This window comes from Rattus rattus, chromosome 8 (assembly GCF_011064425.1).
Source record: "Rattus rattus isolate New Zealand chromosome 8, Rrattus_CSIRO_v1, whole genome shotgun sequence".
NCBI classification, from domain to species: Eukaryota; Metazoa; Chordata; class Mammalia; order Rodentia; family Muridae; genus Rattus; species Rattus rattus.
In genome coordinates, this window is record NC_046161.1 from 34,577,952 (window position 1) to 34,605,914 (window position 27,963).

The 27,963-nt window shown below is 41.0% G+C and overlaps 1 protein-coding gene across 3 annotated transcripts; it reads right to left on the reverse strand.

Annotated features, from left to right (window-relative positions):
- Window positions 1-2,416: 2,416 nt before the first annotated feature.
- On the reverse strand, window positions 2,417-27,818 carry Tmem185a (transmembrane protein 185A). 3 transcript variants are annotated; one of them, XM_032909999.1, is made up of 7 exons: window positions 27,622-27,818; window positions 20,854-21,030; window positions 18,384-18,591; window positions 11,274-11,357; window positions 6,079-6,255; window positions 5,415-5,538; window positions 2,417-3,990 (listed from the first exon to the last, which is right to left on the reverse strand). In XM_032909999.1, exons 2-7 carry the CDS (start codon window positions 20,910-20,912, stop codon window positions 3,746-3,748), a joined length of 897 nt encoding a protein of 298 aa, XP_032765890.1. In that variant the 5' UTR covers window positions 20,913-21,030; window positions 27,622-27,818; the 3' UTR covers window positions 2,417-3,745. The 3 variants fall into 3 exon arrangements, with proteins under 3 accessions (XP_032765890.1, XP_032765892.1, XP_032765891.1); XM_032910001.1 differs by having other exon boundaries at window positions 18,384-18,586; window positions 27,622-27,669; XM_032910000.1 differs by lacking the exon at window positions 11,274-11,357 and having other exon boundaries at window positions 27,622-27,794.
- Between the last annotated feature and the right edge of the window lie 145 nt (window positions 27,819-27,963).

Below are 27,963 nucleotides of genomic sequence, written 5' to 3' on the forward strand. Positions count from 1 at the left end.
AGCTTTCTAAAGCATCCTAACCTTCCCACTACTTTTGGAATGAGTATGCTGAATAAGATCCAGTAATATCCCTGCTCTGAACTCAGACAAGCACTGTGCAGAAGTGACATGCAAGTGATTCCTGATTTCCATATCCAGGTCTGAGAGAGCTTAGGGATTTTCCTACAAAGAGCATTGTGTCTGCTAAGAGAAGGGCCACAGTCCTGGACAGTGAAGGTGAGAAATTGAGATCACAGGGGAACTTCCACCCTCTCATCTAAACATAGGAACACCCAATGTTGAATCACTAAAATATAGACATAAAAGTATAAATAGGCCTAACAAGACCGGGATGTGTGTGTGTGTGTGTGTGTGTGTGTGTGTGTGTGTGTGTGTGTGTGTGTGTGTGTGCTGGCGTGACATAGAAGTGCATGTGCACAGACATGTATGTATATATGTTTGTGTTTGAATAACTTCATGTACAATAGCCCAAGGAGGCTAGAAGAAGACATTAAATCTCCTAAAACTAGAGTTGCAGAAGTTTATGAACCACCATGTGAGTGCTGGAAACAAAGCCCAGGTGAGTAGTATTCATTCTTAGCTGCCGAGTTGTGTCTCCAACCCAGCTAATACAGGACTTTACTGCACCATTTGCAGCAATGTAAACTAAGTCCCGTCAGAATTTCACCAAGGACTCATGGGGAGGGGTATTTCATACAGAAGTGGACCTAATAGGTACTTATACAACACTCTGTGCAGCAAAAGACATCAGTTATTCTGAAGCACAATCAAGGCCTTTTTCGAGAAAGGGTCTTTCTCCTCTGGAGCAATATTTCTGTGTTCATCCTGGGATTGTTTGTGTCTAGAGGAAAAGGTACCTTTCCAAACCTAAAAACAAGTCCCTAGCCCCTCAGGTCATCTTCCTCGTGTCTAGCTATATTTAGTGATGTAGAAATGAGAGTGCAATGTGGGCAGTAGCATCCTTTGATCAGGATGCTGCTGAAGGCATCATAGATGACTCAGGTCCTCTGAGAGAGGAGCATCACAACACAACCAGTTGGCCATCTCCTAAATGTCCTAGCCCGACAAGTGGTGTCAGCATGTCAACTTTCTGCTCCATCAAAAAAGACAGGACTATTGCCTTTTTTCTGTTTATGGTGATATTATCAAACTTTTAGCACAAGCCATGCAATGCTTCCTTAACACTCTTCAGGACTGGCAGTGTCACAGGATGTAGTGGCTAAGCAGCATAAGGCTTCTGGTCAGAACCCATAGACTACAGGTACTTGTGCAACCTTGATTGTTATCAAAACATAGTTAATTCAGGGATGACAAACAATGATGGAGCTGTAGCTAAGTTTTGACCATCACACAAATAGGAGATAGCATGAAATTTTCTAAAGACTCTCTTAACAAAGTTGGCCTTGCTGTTGACCAGGAGAGAAATGACACATCAGCTACCCATTAGTGTCACAGCACATAGAAAAGCAGATGGCAACCTGCTTCCCCTATCTCTTTAGCTGTCATATGTGCTCTTCCTAAACACAGAGTACTACTGGGTCTTTGCAGTTATGCAAAGGACAGGAAATCTGGCAGTTGGCTTTCACAGATAATTCAATTAACTTGACCAGGAAACACAGCAATAGAGATGTGGGTTAGGTTTGTACCTGCATATTTGTTCTATGCAATCATTCATCTTGGGTGTGGTGCTCAGAAATGAGGAGAGACATCTTCTCAAAAGCAGCTTTGGTGTCCCATTGTCCTTCCACATAGGACTACTTTTTTCCACCTCCCATATCCATTAATAAACAAAATCTCCACACTGGAGACATAATGAGCCCCGAGTCCTGGGCCTTTGGGAGCAGTAGTGGCAGAAACCTCATTTCCCCAAAGGGAGAAGAGTAGTGACATCCAAGTGCCAAGACCGAGAACCAGTGGTACATCAAACAGGAGCAAAGCACCTGACAGTTGAGTATCAGCTACTATTTTGATAAAATGTTTTCTGAAATCCAAGGAGCTTAAGAAAGAATGGATGCCTGATCTCTGGCCACTGCAGCGTGTTCCTCATCAATAGCCACAGGATGGATCTTCCTGCCAGATGCTGTCAATTATGACCTGAAAGACCTCCAGTAAAGTTCCCTCTAAGCTGCAGAGACAGTTAAGAGGGCTAAATAGAACTGCGTAGTGCAGCTGCAGGCATGTTCTAGAACCTCAGAAACAGCCTAGAAGGCCCTAAAGCTTTCACAATGCAGAAGGCCATCATGAAGCCACTGGGGATGGGTGGCAAGAGTGTCTTCCTTCTACTGCTGCTTGAAGAAACAGTAAAGGATGCTCACCCTCCCTGCCTGCTTTACTTGCCTGTGGTAGTCAGAGGATATCCTTGTCATAAGGCGAGAATAATTCTAGTGTTTCTACAAAGTGAAATACACACAGCACACATGTAAAATGAATCACTTTATTGAACTACAGGAGCAAAAATAGTGGATTTAACCACATTTTTAAGAGACCAAACAAAAAAATGCTACACTGTTTCCCCTTTCTCCTGAAACAGAATAGGCTCACTGGAAGCCTGTGCCAAGGGTAGGATTTGGGTCATAGTAGACTTCAATTATGTATGACTGAAGCTACTGACCAGGTGACCATGAAAACACATTATACCTCCTGATCAGAAAGATCAAGGCTCCCTTTACTTCCATTGGGAAATGCATCATTTGATTTAGACTGAAGGTTATTTTTCTGGTATGATGGCTATACCAGCAGAGCCTGGAGAAACTACTGACAGGTGATGGTATCTGCATGTCCAGTGTGCAGTGTTTTTCTTGCAGGTGGGAAGAATGCTCTGGACTTTGACAGGAGTCCCTGGTTGTTTCTGGCCTGCCTTGGCAACCTTCTCTAGTGTCCTGGTCTCAAGGGGCACTTCTTGGGCTGTTAAGCCACTTCTCCCACACCCCATGTTGGAAAAGCACAGAGCTTTCCTCACTTGTAGTAGCTGTGCTGGCAGGAATTCCAGATTGTCAGTGGTCATGGTAAGTGAAGGTGGGGCATCTGCCTGAGACAAAGCAGTTGAGCTATCTGCTTCTCCCATGGCTTAACCCATTCATCTCTAGCACAAGCTTGTAAAAAAATACTTTAACAGAGAATATGTTGTACAGAACTAGGATTTGACACTGTATGTTACAGTGCTAAAATAGCTGTATAAATACTATACAGGCATGGAATCATGCCATTTGGAAGGGCTCACTGATGAGGCCCTGCAAACCTGTTGTCATCCTGCCTAAAGCGAAATTTCTGAACAGCAGGGACAAGGAAAGCAAGGTTGGGCTGTATCTGAACACAACAGATGTGTACAGACCTAGTTACAGTCCCCACTGGCTACCTATAAGCAGCACAGCTGAGCCACAAATGGAAGTGGTCCCATAAGAACCACTTCATTCAATACTTTGATAGGAATTTTAGCACTAGAAAAGCTGCCCAGACCACAGATATGCTTTCTGTGGGCCTAGGCATCCCTGGGTGGGTACCACAGGAATGAGAACACACATTTCAGGTACCCATACAGAAAGAAATGGGTTCTTTGCTCATGTGTCACTGGCATCCATATTGATAGATACCTTTAGTCCCTGCCACCTACGTTCTGAGTGGCTGGTTGACACTGGATGCAAACGAGGCTTCAGATGGAGGTCCGAGGTTCCAAGTCCAGGTCGGGGTCAAGGGGAGTAGGAGTGTATGCTTCAGTGTGCACACACTCCAGCCCTGGCGGGGTCCTTTAGTCTGGCATTTCAATATTTAGTTTGGGTGGAGGAAGGACATACTTGCCAGGGCTCTGTGTGATGACCACCCTTGCCTTCTTGCGAAACATAGGTGCGATTTTAGGAGGTTCTGGAACTGGGGTTTCTTCTGTTTCTTCACTGTCTTCATGGTGGAGATCATATGAAATGTTTCCATACTCTCTCAAAAATGGGAATATTTCAAGCAGAAACTGGCAGAAATCTTTGCGAATACCAAACCACCCTGAAAAATAAGAATTTTCCATTTCAAACTCTAGGTGTTCATGTGACACATCTTTCCTGAACAAGGAGTTCTACTGGCACTATGTATCACTTTCCCCAGATTCCTCAGAAGTATAGACTGGCCAGGATCTAACTGACCAATAAGCAAAGGAATAGAGACCTCTAGCTCCAAAGCTCTCAGAGTGAGACCCCAGGCTAGTAGTGGCAGCATCCCCAGGTCGTTATTTGAGGGATGGTGATTCTCTAGCTTATAATCAGAGCTTGTTGAAAAATGGTGAGGTAGGCTAGAGAGTTCAGCGTCACCTGGCCAGCCATTGACTCAGATGGAAACTGGAGCTGCAGAACCAGACTATGAAAGGAATTTCCAAATACTGGCAAAGCCTACATAATATCACCTTCTTCCCATTTTCTAGAGCTAGGTTAAACTAATTGGTGACAGAGTGATATTTAAGCAAAGGATTACAGTAACCATCTGAAATCTGAACAGAAACAAGAAGGAACTGGTCAAAGTTGAGGCTGACCTCATGGGAACCCCTCAAACTAGGTCACTGGGTTGTGTTTTTTCAGTAGGGGACTGTCAGCTTAGTGCTGGCTCTCCCAGGATAAAAACAGCTCAGCCTGCACTACATTGTACAGTATCCCCTTCCAGGGATGTAAGGTGGGCAGTTCTCTGGGTTTACATGAAGTAGAGCTCACAGCCTTATAAGAATGCTATCTTCCTCATAGACCATCTCCAAAGCACATGGCATAGAATATTAGTCAAGACAGAGCAGTCTAGCTCCACAAAACTGAAAAGATTCCATTCCATTGAGGAGAGAGGGACAGAAAGGGACCTGAATGACTCTTGGCATTTTGGTGGGAAATGTGAATTTTTCACGATACAAAGCACCTTAGCTGATTTTTAAGGAGTAGGGAATGGAAACTCAAAGAGACAACCTGCCATGTTGGCCTTATTTCTACTTGTCTGTAGAGAGCTGCGACGTGCCGCGCCTCAAAGTTGGCACTGGTTTCCGCCTTCCACCCTCCCAACGGTGAGCGCTCCTTGCAGTAAACAAGTCCTTATTTGGCTATGTCTGCCTGGCCCGCTAGCTTCCGCATAGTGACAGCCTATCTACATGACCTACATGGCTTGCTAGGACTGGCCAGTGCTAGCTATTTAAGTGTGGTGCAGGGCGTTCCCCAGAGAGAGAGAGAGAGAGAGAGAGAGAGAGAGAGAGAGAGAGAGAGAGAGAAGGGAGAGAGTCAGAAAAGAGAGAGAGAAGAGAGAGTCAGAAGGGAGAGAGAAAAGAGAGAGAGAGTCCTGAGTCTTAGCATTTTGTAAAGAGCAGCACATGTATAGGGTGCTTGCACGCTCGTGCACAAACACACACACACACACACACACACACACACACACACACAAGGTTTCTTAGTCTGTAAACGTACAGTGGTTTCCTCCTTTCTGTCCAAATGTTGTTGCCATCAGTGTGATCAATGAGAGCCACAGGGGAACAAAGATTGGAATACAGGAGAAAGCGTTGTGGCCATCCAGTTTGTGAACCAGCAGGATCTAGAGAAAAGCAAAGTTAAGGTAGTATTGATGCATCGCCAGAAAATGGACAAAGTCTGCAACGGTCCCCATTGAACTCCCTCCCTGTGCCATGTCTGAGAAGAGGGAAGGTCATCATAGGTAATAGGAGCATCCACCCAGGAGGCAAAAAGACCATGGGAAATTCTGCATCCTTCCCCAAGACCAAACTAAAATCTACTGGCTGAAAGTCCCCAATGCTAGGAGATTTATGAGAAATTCTTCCCAGGGTTTGTTCAGAGGAGTCAATAGTATCTAGTCTAGTATTCCCTACTGAACTCCAATACAAAACCAGGATGTACAACACCCTTTAGAGTAGAGGCTGGATGTGAGCAAATGCCTTGTGGGTAGAGAGGCATACTGCTCTCTGTGAGCCCTACAAGCACATTCTCATTGTTCCAAGTTCCCGCTGGACTTTTTCTCTCCCACAAGGATAGCAGTATACCTATCTAGCTATGGTAGATGCTGTCCTAGATAAAGGTAGAATGTGGGAGCAGAAGAGATTTCCTGTAGAAAGCTTACCTCAAAAGTAAGAAGAGGCACGACAATGGTCATCCAGCTCAGTGCCATGGTTATATGTGTTCTGCGTTGTTCTGCAATCACATCCATAGAGCGCAGGAAGAGAACAGACCAAACGATGTAATAGAGGACCACCAGGCACAAGAAGGACATGAGAATCCACAGAGGGACACACACAACCTGGACAGGAGTAGAAACACAATGTCATTCTGCTGGTTCTCATTGGTAGTCAAGAGGAAACACAACTACAGACAGTACTACTGTTCAGAACTGCCATGGAGAGAGCATGGGAAACACCGCATTGACCATAGGACTTCCATCCCAGAAAGAATGTCATTAGGACCTCTTCCATTCAGGTAACAGCCTGCAATCTGGTCCTCCAATGAGGCCTACTTTCAGTTTCTTCTGAATACACTCTCTCAGTCTCAAGTCCCTCATTCTGTCATTCCTTCATTCTCATGCTGCCTGCCTTTCAGGCATTCCCATACTCCTTCATTGTCAGTTCCTCTTACTCCCTTACTGGCAGTCACTTCCTGCCTCATTCACACTGTCTTGCTCCCTAACTTAGTTACTGATATGTTCACTCTAGCACACTGTCTTACTTCCCTGTGCACTCTTATATCCTCACTGTCATCCCGTTCAGTTTCTCGATAGATCTTTCAAATACTCCTCCCTCCTACCCCCATGCAGTCTCCCTCACACACTTACTCCAGAACAGTAGAATCCCCTCTTCATCCCCTGAACCTTCCTCACCCCTCGCTCTCATACACTCAGTTCCTCACATTTACTCTCATGTCTATCTTCACCTCCTCATGGCATTTACTCACATATTCCTTTACTCAAAAAGTCCTCATGCTCACTGTCTAGCTGCTCATGTAAGAGTTACTCCTCACTGCTACATTCTCCTTCTGTCAATGTTCCCCTCACACTTCCTCCCAGAGCCCTATTCTCACATTCCTTTGCAGACTTCCTCCCTCCCTCTCAGTTAGTCGCTCACATATCCAATTACTCACATATACTCAAGCACTAATTTCTGCATGTTTATTCTTACTCAGTTATTGAACACCAGTCACTGACTCCCCCAATCACGTGTGTGTGTGTGTGTGTGTGTGTGTGTGTGTGTGTGTGTGTGTGTACATGAATAAGTCCTTATTTTCTAATGACTCCTTAGTATGTATTTGCCAGAAGTCAAAGTTTTGGTACATAATTGCAAACCCTTTTCCTCAGTCACTGACCTGTCATTACCTTTATTTTATTTTATGACGTCTAACTTTATAATTTTATCTTATGGTTCATATTATTGGTGCCATGTATAAAGAACATTTCACTTATTTACAGGTTTCAATGATTTTTCTTCTAACAGTGCTATAATTTTGACATTTTTACTTAGACTTGTGATTTGTTACATGACTTTTAGGCCTTCTGAACAGTTTCGGGTTCTTGATTACAGGTTTTGCTATAAAGTCTAACTATGCATATCTTCCATTACCTCTTCTAAAGCACATCCGTGGTGGCATAAAGTTACTGGTACTCCTTTCATGGGTAGAAGGATAGTTGTTTTAACAGCTTCATTTACTATCTCACCAATTATGAGATGTATGTAGTCGGGATACTTCATCCATTTACATCTGTACAAGGTCAAGGGTTTGGAACCCTCTACTTAATTGGGGAAAACATTTAAGATTCTTAATTGTTTTCCCCTAACTCTAACCCTTATACCAAAAAATAAAAATTAGTCTTATATGAATTGGTTCCTCTATGTGACAAACACCAATTATTCAATTCAATTTCTTCACACAGTATCCTGAAATCACAGAATGAAAAAGCATATGAATATTTTTTATCAAAGACTGTGGGAGAAAGAGATAAGTCCCACATTTAATTTGGAATATATATACACTTTTATTTTCTTTCCTGACCCTAAATGAGTCTTTTACTTTTCCACAACATATTTTTATTTAAAAAAGTAAACTATGTTTAATATAGAAAATATCTTGTGCAAAAAATTACACATCAAGTGTTGTGATGACATTTCAAATGGCAAAGAGTAACCACGTAAGCAGAAAAACCCAAGTTCTATTTGTAGAACCCACACAGAAAAGCCAGTATAGTAGTTCCCGCTTTTAACCCTATTGCTAGGGACAGGACATGGAAACAGGCAGATCCCAGGACCTTGATGGCAAGCCAGCCAGCCCAGCCTAATCAAGAAGCTTCAGGGAAGTAAGAGACCCTTGTTCTCAAAAGAACAAGGTGGGCAGTACCTGAGGAAAGAGACCTGAGGGTGACTTCTGGTCTCCATATACATACCCACACCTACAAACACATGTGCTTTCCCATATACAAATGGACAGGGACGGATGGATGGACACACACACACACACACACACACACACACACACACACACACACACACCAGAGATACACTGGTATAACCCCTTGTCTTATGTAGCACAGGCTGGACTTCAACTCGCCATGTAGGCAAGGCTGATCACAAACTTATAATCCGCCTGTCTATAGTTCCTTAGTACTAGTATTACAAACATGTGCCACCTGGTCTGGCTTATTCTGTAATGTGAATTGAAACCACTTTTTTGTGCATGTTTGGAAAAGACTACCAACTCAGCTACAACCACAGCCAAATCTCTCTTAAACTATTACTAGTTGAAACTATACTTTATTCTCTAGTGTATAGTTTTTGTTCTTTATATATGTATCTTCTCCCTCTGTGTAGCCACTTTTAACTAACCATTAACCGATGCCACAGTTTATAGAAGGATGACTTACAACCCTACCCCTTACAAGTAGAAATAGGTACAGGTTTTCTGACAAGCAACTTGGTAGTCTATAGAAGGTATATATCTGTTGTTGTAAAAATTAAAATGCTGTCTTTTATCCCCACTTTAGGTCTATACCGCAGTGCCCCACGATATCTGCTAGATATCTTAATTCTCAGTCAGCAAAGCCTCTCACCTGCTTTGCTCCATCCCATATCACACTGCTGAAGGCCTTTCTCTGAGCCGTCAGCAATCTCTCTACCTATCTAGTTCCCAAGGCAGGTTTCCATGTCAGAAACACACATCCCAACTCCATGGTGGCCCAGACTAGCTGCCCCACACTCCATTACACTTAAATCTACACATGAAGGAATGCACAACACAATAACCTTTGACCCAATTGATAAGATATAATTGCCCACCTAAACATACAAAGCCTAGTACCATCCATCCCTTAAGAACATTCATAACAACCTGTAAATACACAGAGCAGAATCTTAACGTCATCTTCCATGTTGTCTACCAGCTATTCTCCCTCTCCCCCTCCTCCATTCCCATCTCCTCCCCTTCCTTCATACTCTTCTCCCGCCCATCCTTCCTTCTCATCCAATGACAGGCCTCCTTCTATCCTGTTCCTGCCCTTACCTGTATTTTACAAATTCAATGGGGAGAAGGTTCTGGTGAAGTCACCTGAGTCCTGAGTACGTGACTAGGCAGCTGAGTCCTTGGGGCAGTGGAATTAGCATCAAATACAGATAATTCCAGGGCAAACTACAACATATATCTATGTGTATTAACCCACATGTGTGTCTGTGAACCATGTTTGGATAGTGTTCATGGAGGTCCAGATAGAAGCACCAGAATCTCTGGAATAGGAATTATCACTAAGCCATCAATCCAGCCCCATAATCATCTATTTTTTTAATGTGTGTGCGTGTGCCTGTGCGTGCGTGTGTGTGTGTGTGTGTGTGTGTGTGTGTGTGTGTGTGTGTGTGTGTGTGTGTGTGTGTGTGTATGAAGGAATGACAGGAAACTGCTTATGTTTGGAAGAAAAGGGTCTAAAGGCATGGACAAGACAGAACAATAGATGGTAAAAAAAGACAAATATTGTATGTTTTCTTATATATGGAATCTAGATTTAAAAATATAAATATATGACATGAAAGTAGAAGGTATCTATTTGTAGAGGAGAAAGGGTTAGCAGGGTAGAAAACAAGAGAGAGAGATGATAGGGGCAAATTTAGGCAAATAACAATGAATGATAAACACATATGAAAATATAAAATAAAACCCATTATTTTTGTACACTAAACACATCAATAGGAAATAAATTTTTTTTTTTTTGCGAGCTGGGACGAACCCAGGGCCTTGCGCTTCCTAGGGCAAGCGCCTACCACTGAGCTAAATCCCAACAGGAAATAAATTTTTTAAAATGTTCTATCTCAGAGCTAGAGAGATGGTTTAGTGGATTAGGGTACTTGATAGTCTTGCAGAGGACCTGAGTTCGATTCCCAGCACCTATATGGTGGGTCACAACCATTTGTAGCTCTAGTCCCAGGAAATCTTATTCCCTCTTCTGACTTCCTCAACCACTAGAGGTATATGGGGCACTGACATGCATTCAGGAAAACACTCAGACATAAAAATAGTAAAATCTCAAAGACTTAAAAAAAATTATCTATAACGCAACCATACCTTTTCTAGAATACTAAGAAAACATTAAAATAATAAACAAGGATTTTTTAATAAAGAAAAATACACCAGAGGTTCGAGATAAAAAAAACTCATATTTTTATAACATCAGGATAATTGTGATTGATAATAATTAAATGGCCCAAAATAGAAAAAAAAGAATAGCATTTTGGGCTGGAGAGATGGCTCAGCGGTTAAGAGCACTGACTATTCTTCCTGAGGCCCTGAGTTCGAATCCCAGCAACCACATGGTGGCTCACAACCAACTGTAATGAGATCTGATGCCCTCTTCTGGTGTGTCTGAAGACAGCTACAGTGTACTTATATATAATAAATAAATAAATCTTTAAAAAAAAGAGAATAGCATTTTGAACATTCCTTGCATAAATAGATGATAAACATCTGAGGTAATATGGTAATTAAACTGATTTGATTATGACATATTAAAAACAACATGAAAGGCTCTAATGTTCTTCACAAACATCTATAAATAGGGTGCAGTTAAAATGTAGAAAACTGAGAAACAGATATACACAGAGGCACATTTGAAATCAGAAATATGAGCACTAATGAAACATTTAGAAACAAGGCTACGTTGTGCTATGGGACCATTAGTTGTGCTCAAGCTTGTTTTTTCTGTCTTTGTTTTTGTTTTTCTACAAATTTCTTGAAATAAATACGAATTACTTACATAATAAAAGGTTTGTTTAAAAATTTAAAAAGGCTACGTACAAGCCAGGGCCAGTGGATGATCTTGTCCAGTCTTAAGGCAATGAATATGAACTGAAGAATGTTGACAGAACACAGGATTTCTAGCTAAAGATGAAGAAAAGAACCAGTTAGACAAGTTGCATTAAACATAGTGGTTATTTGTCTAACATATTAACAGGCATTGGAAAATGTAATACTGTAAAACTTGAATGATATCATGATGGAAGCTTCTGATTGTTTTGGCAGCAGAAGTGCACAGTGGGATCATGCTGAGGGAACTGCACACATTTTTGACTCATTCTTTAGGTTAGTTGGTGCTTTGGCCATTTTGTTCTTTAAGATCTGAATGCTGGCCTGATAGTGACCTTCTTTTGAAAGAAGAAAGAAAAAAGAGGCAATCCAGCATAATTTCCTCCAAGCCTTTCTGCCTCTGCCAATAATCAGAATATAGCTGATTTATAGGTACCCTAAAACTTCCCTCTACTTCTAAGCAAGACTCTGCCATAAATCCCATGCCTTCTTTTCCAGTTCTTTGAGGATCTTGTTATCTTAGGCCAACAATAAGAGATTTGATGTTGCATCATTAATTCAGACTGTGCTACTGACCTTTCCCAAAAAGAAACTAGTTGCTAATTTCCCAGTAAACCCAAAATGTCCAAGTACATGTAAGTTCACCTCTCCTGTGATTCAGCACTCCTGACTTAACCCACTTTTTGGGTTACATTCTAGCTTTGTTGAGGCAAGAATGGCTATATAAGGCCCGACTGCCTCATCTTCCATTCTAAGATACTGACATCTATTTACCAAGGCCCTCAGTACCAACAGGCAGCAGAATATCTCTTGCCTGTATCTTACTAGGCTATTTTGAGAGCATTTTAAGGTTGACCAATCCTTCTCTCTTGCACTACTAAGTTTCAAGAATCATATTGTACACTTATCCCGCTGTGAGAACTCAGGGAAGCTCTACTTGGGCTCCCTTTCCTTTCCTTAAATGGCAGTACTTCTAGCATCCCAAACAGACATCCTGTTTACTGAATCATACACAAGGACTCATTCACACCACCTGGGGTGAAGGAAAGTTTCAGCAACACTCCTCTTAACATATTGCCTACTGATTAGTTCTGAAATGTGCATGCAAGCTAGCCATACTGCTGTCTAACAGTGTGCAGTTGCCACATGGCTCTTCGAGAAGCACCTGACATTAAACTGATCCCCAACTGACTATCTCCTGAACGCTGTCCCTCTACTTTTTCATCATGGTAAAGCAACACAACCTCTTGTGGCCTCTACATTCTCATATTCATCTATCACATTCTGCCCCATGATCCTATTCAATCTTCTCTTGAAGGCCTTACTTCTTTATTTGCATTGTTACTTCCTAAGTCTGGCCCTTTTTTCACCAACCCTCTAAAACCCAATTCCACAGCTCTATTCGCTTTGAGATAGATGAGCCTTTGCACCCAAAGATCCCCAGGAGGATGTCTTGGATGAGTCTTTCTACTTGTCTACAAACACACTTTTACTCTAAAGAACTCTCTACCAGCTCTTCCCCCAACATTTTCCTGCAATACCAGATTTTAATCACAACTGCTGAAAATTCTGCTTTTAATACTCTTGTACTAACACAGGTAATGCACTGGAGCCTAAGACGGGAAATGCTACAAACCATTTCAAGATAGGAGTGTGCATGCTACAGGTATCAGTCAGTTTTCCTCAAATTGGATATTATTTCTGGTGTGCTATGAGTTCAATAGGATGATGGGAATACCTCACTTGCATATTTAAAACAAATTTAGTGTGTTGTGCATGCATCCATGCATGTATGTATCTATATCTATCCATCTCTGTATTGTGACACAGGTTCTCACTATGTTGCCCTGGCTGGCTTGGAACACATTATATAGAGCAGGCTGGCCTCAGAGATTCACCTGCCCCTGACTCTTGAATAGTGGGATTAAAGATGTATGCCACTATGTCAGGCTCCTAATTCATTTTTGAGACATGGGTTCTTATTAAACCTTTAGCTCAACCTATGGCCTAGGCTGGCTGGCCAGTAAGACCCTCAGCATCTCTCCATTTCAGTATCCTTGTATTGGCATGCCAAAAATATGCCTCTAGGCCAGGCTTTCACATGGATTCTAGGGACCTGTGGTAGTTTAAATACAAATGGCTCCTGGAGTGGTATAGCTTGAGATAGAACTAGTCCCAAATTTCTGAGAAACTGACAGATTGACTTCAAAGTGGTTGTACAAGTTTGTAGTACCATCAGCAGTAGAGGGTGCCCCCTTGCTCCACAGCCTCATCAGCATGTGCTGTCACTTGAGTTTTTGTGTTTTAGCCATTCTGATGGGTGTAAGATAAAATATCAGGCTTGCTTTGATTTGTATTTCCCTAATGACTAAAGATGTTGAACATTTTTTAAATGTTTCTTGGGCATTCAAGATTCTTCTGTTCAAAATTCTCTGTTTAGCTTTGTGCCCCATGTTTTACTTAGATTATTTAGGTTGTTGGTCTCTAACTTCTGGAGATGTTGATATATATATATATCAACTAATCTGGACCTTTGGGGGTTCTCAGAGACTGAACCACCAACCAAAGAACATACACATGGACTGGACCTAGGCCCCACATATATAGTACATGTGTAGCTCAGCTTTCCTGTGGGTCTCCCAACAACTGGAGTGGGAGCTGTTCCTAAAGTTGTTACCTGCCTGTGGATCCTGTTCCCCTAACTGAGCTGCCTTGCCTGGCCTTAGTGGGAAAGGGTATGCCAAATTCTGCAATTACTTGATGTGCCAGGGTGGTATGATACCGAGCAGGGTGGGGGGGGTTTCCCCTTATCAGAGGAGAAGGGGAGGGGGATATGGGGAGAGGGACTATGTGAGAGATTGGGAGGAGGGGGCTGTGATTGGGATGTAAAGTGGATTAATTAATGAAAAATTAGAATGACCCCATAGGCTCATAGGGAGCAGAACTGTTTGGAAGGATTACAAGCATTGGGAGATATAGACTTGTTGGAGGAAGTTGTCACTGGGGACGGGGTTTGAGTTTTTTCTCCCAGTCCCAGTGTGTTTCTTTCTCTTTCTCTTTCTCTCTCTCTCTCTCTCTCTCTCTCTCTCTCTCTCTCTCTCTCTCTCTCTCTCTCTCTCTCTCTCTCTCTTTCTGGATCAGGAATATAGAACTCTCACATACTTCTTTAGTACCATACCTGCCTGGATGCTGCCATACTTTTCATTATGGTGATAATGAACTAACAACCTCTGAATTTAAGTAAGATCCCAATTAAATGCTTTCTTTTAGAAGAGTTGCTTGGTCACAGTGTCTTTTCACAGCAGTAAAACTAAGACAGAATGTGAACCCAGGTCCTCATGTTTTCACAGTAAGCACTTTAATCAGTGAGCCATCTCTCCGCAGTACATATTTTAAGAGCAGGCCATCTCTGTGCAGTCTTACTTTTCCCAGCTTTCACATTTCTTTCCTTTTTCTACTCCAGAAACATCTTAGCTTCTCTTTGGTCTGCTTGGCTAAAGAATTGCTCTTGTTTCTATTCTTGAGAATGCCTGAAATATGGTCCTTTCTACTCTCACAACATAGAGCCCACTGGCAGGTCCAGGGTCCTCTTTATCTCTCTGTGAGAACTTCTCAATTCCCATAGCTTTCCTTGACAGCTATTTCACATTCCTGGTATATGTAACATCTTGAGCTCTCCACTGAATCTTGGCTTCACATTCATGGCACTGCACATTGTCCTACGAGGGGTTGTTTGCTGGATTGAGACAGTGGTACACATTGCCTGGCATTATGGGCTTTTTTAAAAAAATATTCAGTAGAATCCTTGGTGACTCTAACTCTTGCATTCTGCTTGCAAAATAAGCAACATGTAGATGACATCGAGGTCTACTACTGCTCACACCATGGCTATAGCAGCCACACCATGGCTATAGCAGCCACTGGGTACCTGGATGGAAAAGAATGGGGAAACACTTCCCAGATTTTCTTGTGCAAACTGAGGATCCTGAAGTATTCTCTCGCAAAAAAGGAAAATCTTTCAGGTGAGCCGAAATTTTGTACCTTTGAAGCTGAAATTCCTACCAAGCCCACAGAGACACTTTCCTATTGTCATGGGGTAAAATAGTTGAAATCTTTTTAATAAATCTAATATTCTCAGTGCTATGCTTTCTTTAGCCCCAACTTCACATGGCTTTATATACCTTTGGTGATTTGAATAAGAACTATCCCTCACGGTCTCAAGCATTTAAATACCTGGTCCCCGGTTAGCGGCACTTTCTCAGGAAGTTTAGGAGGGTATTACTTAGGATATAGGATGTGAGATTGGAGTCTTCATGACTGGGGAAGTCTCAGCTTCCCCCTACTGCCATCATGCCCCCTGCCTCAGTGACAAGATTCATATTCATCTGAACAATAAACCCAAATAAGCTCTGTCTTCTATACTCTGTCGGGGTACTTATTACAGCAACAGAAAAGTAACTGTGGTGGTTTGAATGGGTATGGTCTCCCACAGACTCGTGTGGTTGAATGCCTGGCACATAGGAAGTGGCACTATTAGGAGATATGACCTTGTTGGAGAAAGTGTGTCACTTGGGGTGGGCTTTAAGGTCTCCTATGCTCAAGCTAGGCCTACTGTGGCAGTAGATCTGCTGTCTTTGGGTCCAGATGTAGAACTGTCAACTACTTCTCTAGCACCATGTCTGCCTGCATTTCTGCCATGATGATAATGGACTAAATCTTGGAAGCTGTAAGCCAGCTCCAGTTAAATGTTTTCCTGTGTAAGAGTTGCCTTGGTCATGGTGTCTTTTTTCACAGCAATGAAACCCCCAACTAAGATAGTAACCCAATGACAGGCTTTCCCAACCTTTTCTGTTCTGTTTTTTGCACACAATTCTCACTATAAATCTGACAGAAAGCTGCCACTAATATCCATTCTGCAGACTGAATGGCAGACTACCTTGGAAGTTCTTCTGTAAGATTAATTCATCCAAAACATTTTAAATCTATTTTTAAAAAGCTGTTTCTTTGTGGTATTTTGCTCACTAGATGCAAAACCTAACACACAGTGGTCAGTGGTCTGAAAAGATAAATTACTTAAATGAACCTACTGTACTGGGCCCCAGACATTTTGCTAAGTCTTAGATGGTATGGAGTATAGCTGAGTAAGTACAGATTATAAGGCAGTGAATCAGGTACTGGAAACAAGTACAGTAGGACATTTGAATGAACTGCTCTGTGCATAGAAAGAAAAAAACATGGCAACTCTCTTTTCTCTTTCAAATGAAAGAGAATAAGAGAGACAAAGAGAAACAGAGAGACAGAGACAGGGAAAGTCAAAGAGAAAGACCAAGAGACTGAGATCCGAGTTTCTGGAATAACTATGGACAAATTCCAGAACAAATAGCAGAGACAGGTCTGCAAAGAAATAAGATGGAGAACACAAAGGTTTTTAAGAAGGGCAAAGGCTCAAATATCCCTGGGGAAATTAGGGACCATGTATACCTACAGATGGTACTGGCCTGCACTACCTAGATTCACTGCTTTCACACTGACTCCCACACTGTGAGGACCACCATTACACACTTGTTTCCTACTTGTACCTCTCATAAAATTTTAATGCTATATATATATATATATATATATATATATATATATATATATTGTATATAATATATAGTATGTATACTTGTTCTTTACCAGTAAAAAGAACACAATTTTCTCCATATATAACCACAAACCAATATTTATTCTTTTTGTCAAGCATTCTCTGGCCATGTTAATCAAATGTCTGGCTGAAGGTGGTTCTGTCCATCAATCTGGTGACTTTTTTCAGCAGTCCCTAGTAAGCAGCCAGTAGGGAGTAGTACTAAAAAAAAAAGTGGTTTGACTTACTGAAGGTGTTTAGGAACTTCAAAGAATGTAAAAGTGGGCTAGGAAAGGTACTCTCCCTGCACAGTGTACCTGTTGATACAAGCCACACTCACTCCATGGCTTTTCACCACTTTTACAATAGTAAGACTAAGCCATTCTTGATACTGGAGGTTCTGTTTCCTAGTGTTCCTCTTTCTCTGGGAACTTTTCTTTGAAACCTACACCTAAGTTCAGCTTCTAATTTTTTATCTGCACAGGTTGACCACAGTGGACTATAAGTAACTAAAACCATGTAAAATGAAATCTCAGATAAGAAATGTGTTAGGGAAAAGGGTCTACTGCTTCCCATTCTCCTCTAAATCTATTAGTATATTGCTTTGTGTCCTCAATTCCTTTCTAGTTAATTGCTCTGGATTTGGATTTGGCCTGACTGAAATGGAATTCTGGCCTTTCTCCTTAATGCATGGCCATGAATAAATTATGTTTCCTGGGAAAACAACTGCTACTCTCTCACAGGTTTTTGTAAATATTTACTAAGTTCCTGCTATTTGTAAAGTGATCATCTAAATGTTTGGCACAGATTAAGGGTACTAGGAATATTATCCATACATGTTTCTTTATTATCATTACTAGTCTTAGCATTTTAATTTAATTCTATATATCCTCTTCTTGGGCCAAAGGGCTCGCATATGCAAGGTAAGGAGTGACAGCATAGGGGATGAGGTAGTGAGACAATTGAATTTTACATATCAGTTCAGGTGAAATATTTTACCAAGATGCCTAATTACATACTAGAGTATGTGTTATTGTTACAGCATCAAGTTTTTAAAGGAGACTATTCTCAATACTGTAGGGTAAATAGCCCTCATCCAAACAGTTGGAGGCTCTAAATGCAAAGACTAAGGCTTCCTGCAAAGGAAGAAATTCAGTCAACCTAGAGTGTCAACTCTTGCTGAGTCCCCAGCTTGCCTGTATGTTCTATAGGTACAGTTTGCCAGCTTCACGACCATGTGGACCCATTCCTTAAAGTCTCTCTCTCTGTGTAGCTATATCTCTATCTATCCCATTGGTTGCTTCACAAAACTGACAAACATGGGTAGTTTATAAGGCAGGACACTAGGAGAAAGCTGAAGGTCTTTGTTCTCTTGTAAACCATAATCTAGTGTTAAGGATTAGTCTGTTCCTCATAAAGAATAAGAGACTGACATTACAATAAACGTTTTAAAACATGTTTAAATACAATAATCTCACCTCTAGTGACCTGTCATGCCGAAAGCCCCAGACACATGCTGCAACAGACACTGGGGAAACAAAGAACAATGGCATGAAGACCAGAAGCCAGAAATGGCTTCCTCTCTCAATCCTGTCACAGACCAGAACTTCAAACATCAGCAGGAGCAAATGGATGCCCACAGCAATTAACATGGCTTTAAACTCCACACATGTTTCTCCTTCTGCTCTAAAAGGGGATGGAAGAAGAAAAAGAAAAAACACATTCAGAATTCTCAGCACAAGTGTCCATAACAGTGCATAGCAAATACTAAGTTAATTCCCATTCTGAATTTCAACTGTAAATATGAAAAACAAAAGATGAAGTAGAAAGCTAAATTAAATCCATCTTTAATAGGCAATCTTGTGAATATCCAGGAACACTTAGTTCCTAACTTTAAATTCAACTATCAGAGTTACTTCCAAGATTATTCTATGAATTACTTCTGTTACACCTCATGATCCTTATTTTTTGCTGAATTTAAAACTAGAAAAATCATATTTCATGCAAATCTATAAATATAACATGAGCTTCATCTGCAAATATAGGTTACATTCAATAAGATATGGCAATTTCCTTAGGTGCTACTTTGAAATGCAAATAAAAACTAATAACATTTATTAATCTTTATTTTAGTATGATAATGTATTAAACCTGTAAATTAAAAAGAAAGTTAAAAGTTTTGCTCAAAAATTAGCTTTATAAATATAAACTATTCATAAACTAAAATTGAAAATGTTTATTAATGCATTTGAAAGGCCTATAATGTTCATTCAAAATACAGGTAGATTTGCAACACACTTGCCATATGCGTGACAAATATTCTAGAGACTAGAACAAAGAGAAAAGAGGTCACAGGTAACTCCTGTAGATCTCACTAGCATACTGCTGAATAATGGTCACAAGGGACCAACTGTGCCTGTGCATACCATACATCCAGCCAGCCACAAACACAATTGTTTGTCTTTACTAGAAAAATATCAAAACAGGGCAAAATACATATAACTTTTAAGTATTACTTAGTGAATTGTTTTTGAGAAACAAGAATTAGATATCTGACCTTTTTGTCATAAAATAAGAGATATACAACCTAGGCATGGTTGGGAAGTAGAAGCAGGTGGATCTTTGTGCATTTGAGGCCAACCTGGTCTAGAAAGTTAGGTCTAGGAAAGCCAGGCCTGTTACACAGAGAAACCTTTGTCTTGATAAACCAAAAAAAAAGGAGGAGGAGGAGGAGGAGGGGAGGGGGAGGGGAGGAGGAGGGAGGAGGGAGAAGAAAGAGATATACAATCACAGATTAGGGCTGGAGAGATGGTATGGTGGTTAAAACTGCTTGCTATTCTTTCAGAATACTTGAGTTTAGTGTTCAACACCCACATTTGGGTGGCTTACAACCACCTACAACTCAGCCCCAGGATTCATCACCTTTTTCTGGCCTCTATGGGTATCCTCATACATAAGCTATACATTCACATGAATAAAAAGTAAATCTTGAAATATCATATCCCCCCCCATCTGTTTTAGAGGCAGACAGGGTTTCTCTGTATATAGCCCTGGCCATCTTGGAACTTGCTCTATAGTCCAGGCTGGCCTTGAACTCAGAGATTTATCTGCTTCTGCCTCCAGAATGTTAGGATTAAAGGCATATGCCACCACCATCTGGAATATTATCGTGTCAGGGGAAAAAAGGAAAGAAATAGTCACACATTAAAGTCCTTCATTTGCTAAGATTTGTTGTGTTATAGCCCTTTGAAAGTCCTACATACCTATGGGCTATGCATTTTACACAATCTAAACTATAGCTTCTTTTAAAAGGTGATAATCAAAAATTTTTAAAGACAAGTGGCTCCATCTGCACTCATCTTCCTGCTGGAGATTTCTAATGGACCTTCCTGTCTTCACCTCCTTCCTCTCCTCCCTTCTCTTAGAGAAAGGAAAGGCAGCAACTCCCACACAATCCAGCCACACCAGGCTGCCACCACTTCCATGACCCCCAAAGCTTTACCTTCTTTTGTAACATCTGGTTCTCAGTTTACCTCACTCCCCAGTTCCTATCTGAGGGACTCATAGCCTTTGGACCAAGCTCACTCCCTGACATAACTAACAGGATTAGAGGAGTAGTAGGAGAAAAGGAGGCCTAGTTCTAAAAGTAAACTACAGAAGTCAGATCTCTGGTAGACATGGCCAGAGAAGTAGATACAGTGTTTCTGTGCTTTTTAGTCTGCTTGGCAAAACATTTCTATATTTGGAGTGTCTGGTGTTACCCTTGTAGGCTTTCTAGGCACTAAACCATCCAAACTAACACTGCTCTGTAAGAAAATATGTAAGAAGTGTCTGTGTTTTCAAAATCCTGATGAGAAACATTTGTTGGACTTCAAATAGAAAGAAATTGACCATCAAGATTTAGTTTTCTCAAAATATAGACCAGTGAGTTTTTTAAAGCAGTATTACCGATATTGAGGATTTCTTGCCCAAACTCCAGTTCCAACTGATGCGCCAACAATGACCATTAACTTCCATAACCATATTGGAGCAAAGACAGCCCAGTAGCTCCACTGAATGATGCCATCCAAACGAAGGGCTAGTAGCACAGAGAACAGCAGCAAACAAGCATAGATGAGGAATTTACTGAAAGGAAAGCAAAATGGGGAAAAAGTTCATTTTTAACACATATCTGATAATGAAACGAGAGAAATAACAGTTCATAAAAAGTCATTAATTCAGGCCTGGAGAGATGAGTCAACAGTTAAGATCACCAGCTGCTTTTCTAGAGGACATGGGTTCAGTTTTTAGTACTTAAAAGGCAGTTAATGATTGACTATAGCTTCAGTTCCAGAGGGTACAACCTCTTCTTCTGGACTTTAGGAGCCCTGTACAGACCAGATGCACAGACATACATGCTGGCAAAACACTCATACACATAAAATAAGGTAAAAATACATTTTAAAGTCACTAATTCCATGACAATTTATTTAAAAGTTCCATAAAGAACACATACTGTATTGGGGTTGGGAAAACAAAAGTGAGTAATTAAGTCTCCTGCTTCCAAGGGTTTTCTGATAGAAGACTACACAGAAAGCCACAGTTACAATATGGTATAATATTTGTATAAATGGTAGTCTGGACAAAGTGAGATGGGAACTAGGAAAAGAAAGTATGAGATCTGACAGAGAGTAGGGAGAAATGGTGACCACGGAACTGGTTCCAGAGGCAACTGCAAAAACAAAGACCTTAATACAAATAATCAGTCTCATCTGTTAGTTGTTGTTCTAATTATTCCAATCACTTGAAAATCGGGCACAGCAGTGCTGTTCCCCTCACTTGACCACTGCTGTAACAATCTACTGCAGACTTACTATTCTTCCCAATTCATCTCATGGAGCATTAAATTAATTTTGTACCCAGATGTCAAGATATATGAAATTATTGTGTTTTTCCTGCTTCTGAAGCTGACATTTTGAAATACAAGTATGTGGTATCCTAATACTCTCTCAAGTTACCTCTAATACCATTAGGATTTTAATTTAAAGGGCTAGAAAGATGGCTCAGTAGTGAAAAGTACAATTTGTTCTTGCAGAGGCCTCAGGTTCAGGTCCTAGCACTCACATGGCAACTGAGAGCCTTCTATGACTCCAGTTCCAGGGCATCCTATGCCCTCTTTTCTCATCTGCGTGTATTGCATGAATGTGGTACGTAGACATACACACAGGCAAGATACTCATACAAAATTAAAATAGTAATTTTCTTAAAATACTAATTTGAGGATTATGTTTCCAAAATACAAAATTTTGACTCTACATTCAAACCATAAGCCTGTCTTTAAAATGGAATAATATCTGCCACATCTGACTTTGTAGCCTAAGCGCATTAGCACTGGGCAGTGTGCTATGGGCCATCCCCATACTGTCCTTTCTGAAATATAAAAGAAGCTTACTGCTCAGGCTCATGAATAGTCACCAAAGAGAAGACTCGAACTATAAAAGTTCTAAATATTGTTCTAATTTATGATTTAAAACTATACATAAATTCTATAAAAGTTCTAAATTAAATGAATATGGCTGGCCTCTCTTTAGAGCCATTGGGTGTTTCCAGTAAAATCTATTGCCTTGAGTATAGATACAGGTCTATATGAATGCAAGTAAGCTAGCCCCACACAGACACCATACTTTAGGCGACAAACTTCTGTTTATGAGTTGACAGACTGGCTCCCAGACAAACTATGGATATTTTCACAATTATTAAAAGGACTGTATCTCTTAGGCTAAATAAAACTTTATTACCATACAGAAAATGTTTTAGTGGAAATTTTAACTTGTTTTATTAAGATAAAAATGTTTAAGAGCACCTGGCTAGTAAATATATACAAAAACAAAAAATACAGAGAAAAAAATCATTCTTAAATAATACTGGGCCAGTAAAGTAGATGGACACTCAACCATCCTTATAGCATATATTTAATCTGATTTCTTATACAGTGATTCATTAAGGTAAAGGTTAGTGGAAATTTTCTTTAGGGTTATTAAAGAAAGGCGTTGTAAAAATCTCACTTGGTAATCAGGTAATCATTTTTCTCACTACTGGATCATAGCTCACTATATTATCCGTTATACAGCACCTACACCTAGAATTCAGTACTTTTATCTGAAATTTTATTCACCTTGTACATTTATGAACCATCACTAAGCAATCAGAAAATCATAGCCAGGAAGTGGCACATTGTGGGCTGAGCACTCTTACATGAATTGTTTATCAAGAAAACGTCCCATTGGTTTGCCCATGGCCAATCTGGCAGGGGTAATTTTCTCAGTTGAGATTTCCTCTTCCCAAATGACTATCTGATGTCAATCTGACCAAATACTAGCTAGAATGGCTCGTCTGTATATTGGACTTACTCTGTCACAGGAGGAACAGGCATGGAGGATCAAGCAAAACACTTTGCAAGGAACCTGACCTGGATTAGAATCATGAATTGGTTCATAACTGCCTGTATGACTTTAGAGAAGTCCAAGACTCGCTAAAATGAAACTGTTTGGGGCCAGAGAGCTAGGTCAGTAGGTATAGGTGCTTGCCACTGGCCTGATGGATAACTTGAGTTTAATCCATAGGACCCACCTGCAGGAAGAAGAGAACTGACTTCTGTAAGCTGTTCTCTGACCTCCATAAGCACACTGTGTCATATGTACACTCACTCACCCACGCCCCACAATCAATACATTAAAATGTATTAAAATTAGAAAATAAAATAAAATGTGGCTGCAATCTGATTTATAGGGCTATTGTAAAGCGTAAGGATACTGAAAAATAAACTGCCAAATCTGTGTTGACATATAGTAGATGCAAATAAGCCATAGCTATTATTAACAACAACTAATGAGTAAAAGTCAAGAAAATATTCCATCAACAGCACTATATGCCCCAACAACAGATGTGCAATCAATCACACAATAATTCATTATCAATACTAACAGTACACTCATACTGACAGATCAGTGGCCTGCTTTTAAAAATACAATCTGTGGAGTAATTAACACTATGTAATTTTTACTCTGCTGAAGAATCAAACCTAATGCCCTGTACGAGTGCCATACCACTGAACAATATACCCTAAGCTCAACATCATTTATATTTAAAACGATGCACACATTTTTTGCAGTACACACTGATCCTTCTTTTAAAATAGTTATTTTCAGGAATTTTTACTTTATTTTCACATTAATGGGTATTTTGCCTGTGAGTATGTCTATATACCATGTGTGTACCTGGTGCCTGCAGAGGCCTTTAGTTACCAGTGATCACACCCACTTTTTCCCAAAAATTAAAATAAAAGACAACTTACAAAGACTAAAGAATGGCTTTGGATGATGGAGCATACAAGAACTTTGCAAATAGAATTTACTTCATTAGTATTACATATCCACATAAACAATCCCAATAAGGTATCTCTTACTCATTGTTCCAGTCTAGAATATCCAAGGGATGTACCAAAATCAGGAGTACACTACAAAATGAGTCAGTAGCCCTAAACAGAGTTCTTACAGCCTTCCATGCAGTGTGGCTATCGGGGCTGAAGGGCATTCTGTAAAAATAACAACTTTACTAAAACTGTAGACAACTCCAAAGCCTTTGTGATGCAGTCCAGTTGCCTATTAAAGCCATGTACTTCCAGATCTCTACCTCCTAAGGACATTCTAGAATCAGTTTTCCAATTCTGCATACTTTTAATCTTCTGTTTAGTCAATAAAGCTGTTAGAGGCCTCAGGCAGTCAAGAAGAATTCTTGGTAGACACAGTATGTTTCAACAAGTTTAACTTTGTAATTAAAAGGCAATTCTGAAAAGTTCATGGTCAATTAGTTCTATGGCTGACGTAAATAGACATAGGGTCAGCTATCAGCCCTTCATGGCTGGGTGCTAAACACTTTTCAATCACTCTGTGTCACTACTATTTCTAGAAACCTGACAAACTGCAGTGAACTCTCAGTGACAGTCCATGCTCTGGGAATCACCAAACAACAACAGTGATACATAATCTCCAAAGTTAAAAAAACATAGTCCCATCTTTCCCATCTTGTCAATGGAACAGTTACACTCTGAAGGGACACAATAAGAGAGAGGGGAAAAAAATAGTTCATACACCAGCAAGAAAGCAGTCATTGGGAAAAAAAAGGAGCTCTAGACTGTTCTTACAGGCTCTGGTGAGTTATCATTCATCTTGCTAATACTTACTGAGCCAGCTATTATCTAATGGATATAAATTACAACAATAAAAGCCAAGGGTTTGGCCTCACATGGCTTGAATTTCAGTAGGAGACAGAAAGATTAATTAAATAAACAGAGACAAATGGAAGGCCACAGATAAGGCCTCTAAAGGAAAGCTATGATATTCTACAGACATTGTACAAGCAGGGTGTAGTGGACCAGGATGAGGAAGCCAGGACAACTTCCTTCAGCAACTATCAAAAGAACAGAGATTTCAGTGATAAATGGGAACTGAGTCAAGGAGAGAAGGAACTGTCCTATTAAATGATCAGTGCATGATGAAGTCATGAATTAAGAGGGTCAGGCTAGATAGAACTGGTTTGGAATTAGAGACAGAGAATAAGACAGCAGTAGCCCCCCTCCACTTTGCTCTTCAGATGTCCGAAAAGCTTTCATCAGCATGGGGCAAGATTAAGATACAATGTTAAAAACTAGATCAGCCATAGTACATGAACCACCACCAGCTAAGAAAGATCTACTTGTTAATATCACCTGGCCATTGTATTCCTGAAACATCTATAAGGTACACTGTTCCTTCCCACTAATGACTTTGAACCAGGACAATGGTGGGATACAAGAGACCTTTAATTTTTTTTCAGGGAAAGAGGCATTTTATTTCTTAGAATTCAAGCAAAAATAAATGTGTTAATGGCCATTATAAATCTCTTTGAAGTACTTCAGTATAATTTTTAGACTTTAGTATTTGGAAGAAAAAAATGTAAAGGAAAAACTGGCTAAGGGCATTTATTATCCATGAACCACTATTTTGCTTTCACAACTCTTAGCTAACCTGGGAGACCACCTTGCAGCTTCTGGACTATCTGACCCATAATAAACAAGTCCTGGAAATTTCTATTTGTAACACATTGTGCAATCTGCCATTAATTCAGGTTCAATAGCCTTGTGAGCAATTATACTCATTCTACAGATGAAACAGATAAGTGTCTTGCCCAAGGACACAAAACAATTCAGCCTTTGTTTCTTATCACTATCTTCAAACAATGAAAATACACAAGATGTGTCCAGCTTCAGTACCAACACAGTTGTCCTACAGACAAATCCTAATCCTAGGAATAGTAGAAGAAAAACTACAGTGAGTTCTCTGATATTTACTCTAAATTAACTCCTCTCTGCAGAGAAGCTTCAAGGCCATCAATGATGACCACAAATCAAGGCCAGAATATAAACACAAAGACAATAAAAGCACCCAGGCCAGTATCGTGGCTTTAAATTTTAAAATGTTTCCATTCTCAAGGAGACTGCACTTCAAATATCCCCTCCATCTCTCTCCAGTTCCTTTCATCTCCAACAAAGAGCCAAGAAAGTGGCATTCTCAGGAATGCACAATACAGCAAATCATCTATTTATATTCCCATTACTTCCAGGCTGGGACTGTCAAGCACCGTAAGTGCCTAGCGCAGTACCTAGCATACAGAGCAAGGCTAGCTTACTCGAGGGCATGTCTTCCCACTTAGAATAAATGAGCAGATTAACTCCCTTTAAATAGTAATGGACTTAGAAAGATCAGTGAAATGAACTCATCTCGCAGTTTATTAAAGAAGAGTAAAGAATCACTTGGTTGCCCATGGCCTGGTCTCCAATTTAGGTTTTGACTCAGTTTAATTCCAAAGACGTTTCATAAGTGTCTACTATATGACAGATGGGTGGGAGGTGATGTGGAAGGGAACAATCAGGAAGTGGTTTCTCCTTTGGGAGCTCACAGCCCGCAGAAGGAACAGTTTTACAACAGTTTGGCAAGTGAAGGACAGAGATTTGTATACTTTAGCCAGTGTTTTCTCCACACTGCCCACTAGGTATTTCAAGTCTGGAAAATAAGCAGGGTAATATCTACTTCCTGTGAATAAACATTACAGAGAGGGCTAAGAAAATGCGTTGGAAATGATAGGGTTCACCCCCAAAGGCATTATGTAAGATTTACCATACCTTGGCAACAACTATAAAATTTTAGTATCTCAGACATCAGTTTGACAAACAAGCAAAGAACGGCAGGCAGGCATAAACCTACGGAAAACCAACCCCAAGAGCTGAAACTAGAGGAAACATGTGGGAAGGTGGCTGGGGGTGTCAGGGTCAAGTGAGATGGCACTGGCACAGAAAATGGGGGGGCAGGCAGAACGGTGAGGAAAAGAAAAACAAAGAAAGATATCCAGACAGAGAAGTTGGATCCCAATGAAAAAGGACGAGTGGAAAGCACTGGGCTTCCCTCCAGGAGGACACGTCTCCAAGCTGGGCAACTTGGGCCATGGCGTGTTGGTACCAGTTGCGGGAGGAAGAAGAGGATGGACAGACTCTGAGGCCGACACAGCTTTCCCAAGAACAGCTGGCAGCCATAAGGAGCCTCAGGCTGGTGCCTGGGTGCTCAAACTGCAGTGCCGGGGCCGCCGCGCCTCTCCCAGCCGCTACCCAAGCCCTCGCCTGGCCCGCCAGCACAACCGCCTCACCTCGGGTTGAAGTCCTGAAAGAGGCCCCAGGTTCATGGCGGAGAACTTGCCCAGGCGTCCTCCTTCCCCGCCCCGGCGCACTGAAGCCTGCGCCTCACAGCGGGGTTCATGCTGCTAAAAAGCAGCCTTATCGCCAACGCCGCCACAGGAGAAGCCAGAGCAACCAACTGTCTCCGACACTCCTTCCGGTTTCCGTAGCTGGGATGCGCATGCGCCCTGAGTCGTCTCTCCCCCACTCCGCCCCCTCCCGAGCTCGCCAGAAGCCGGAGGTTTCTGAGGAGGTTACTGTCTGGTAGTGACTCTTTTTGCTCCCAGGTACCAGCCTGCCGGCCTGTGGAACAG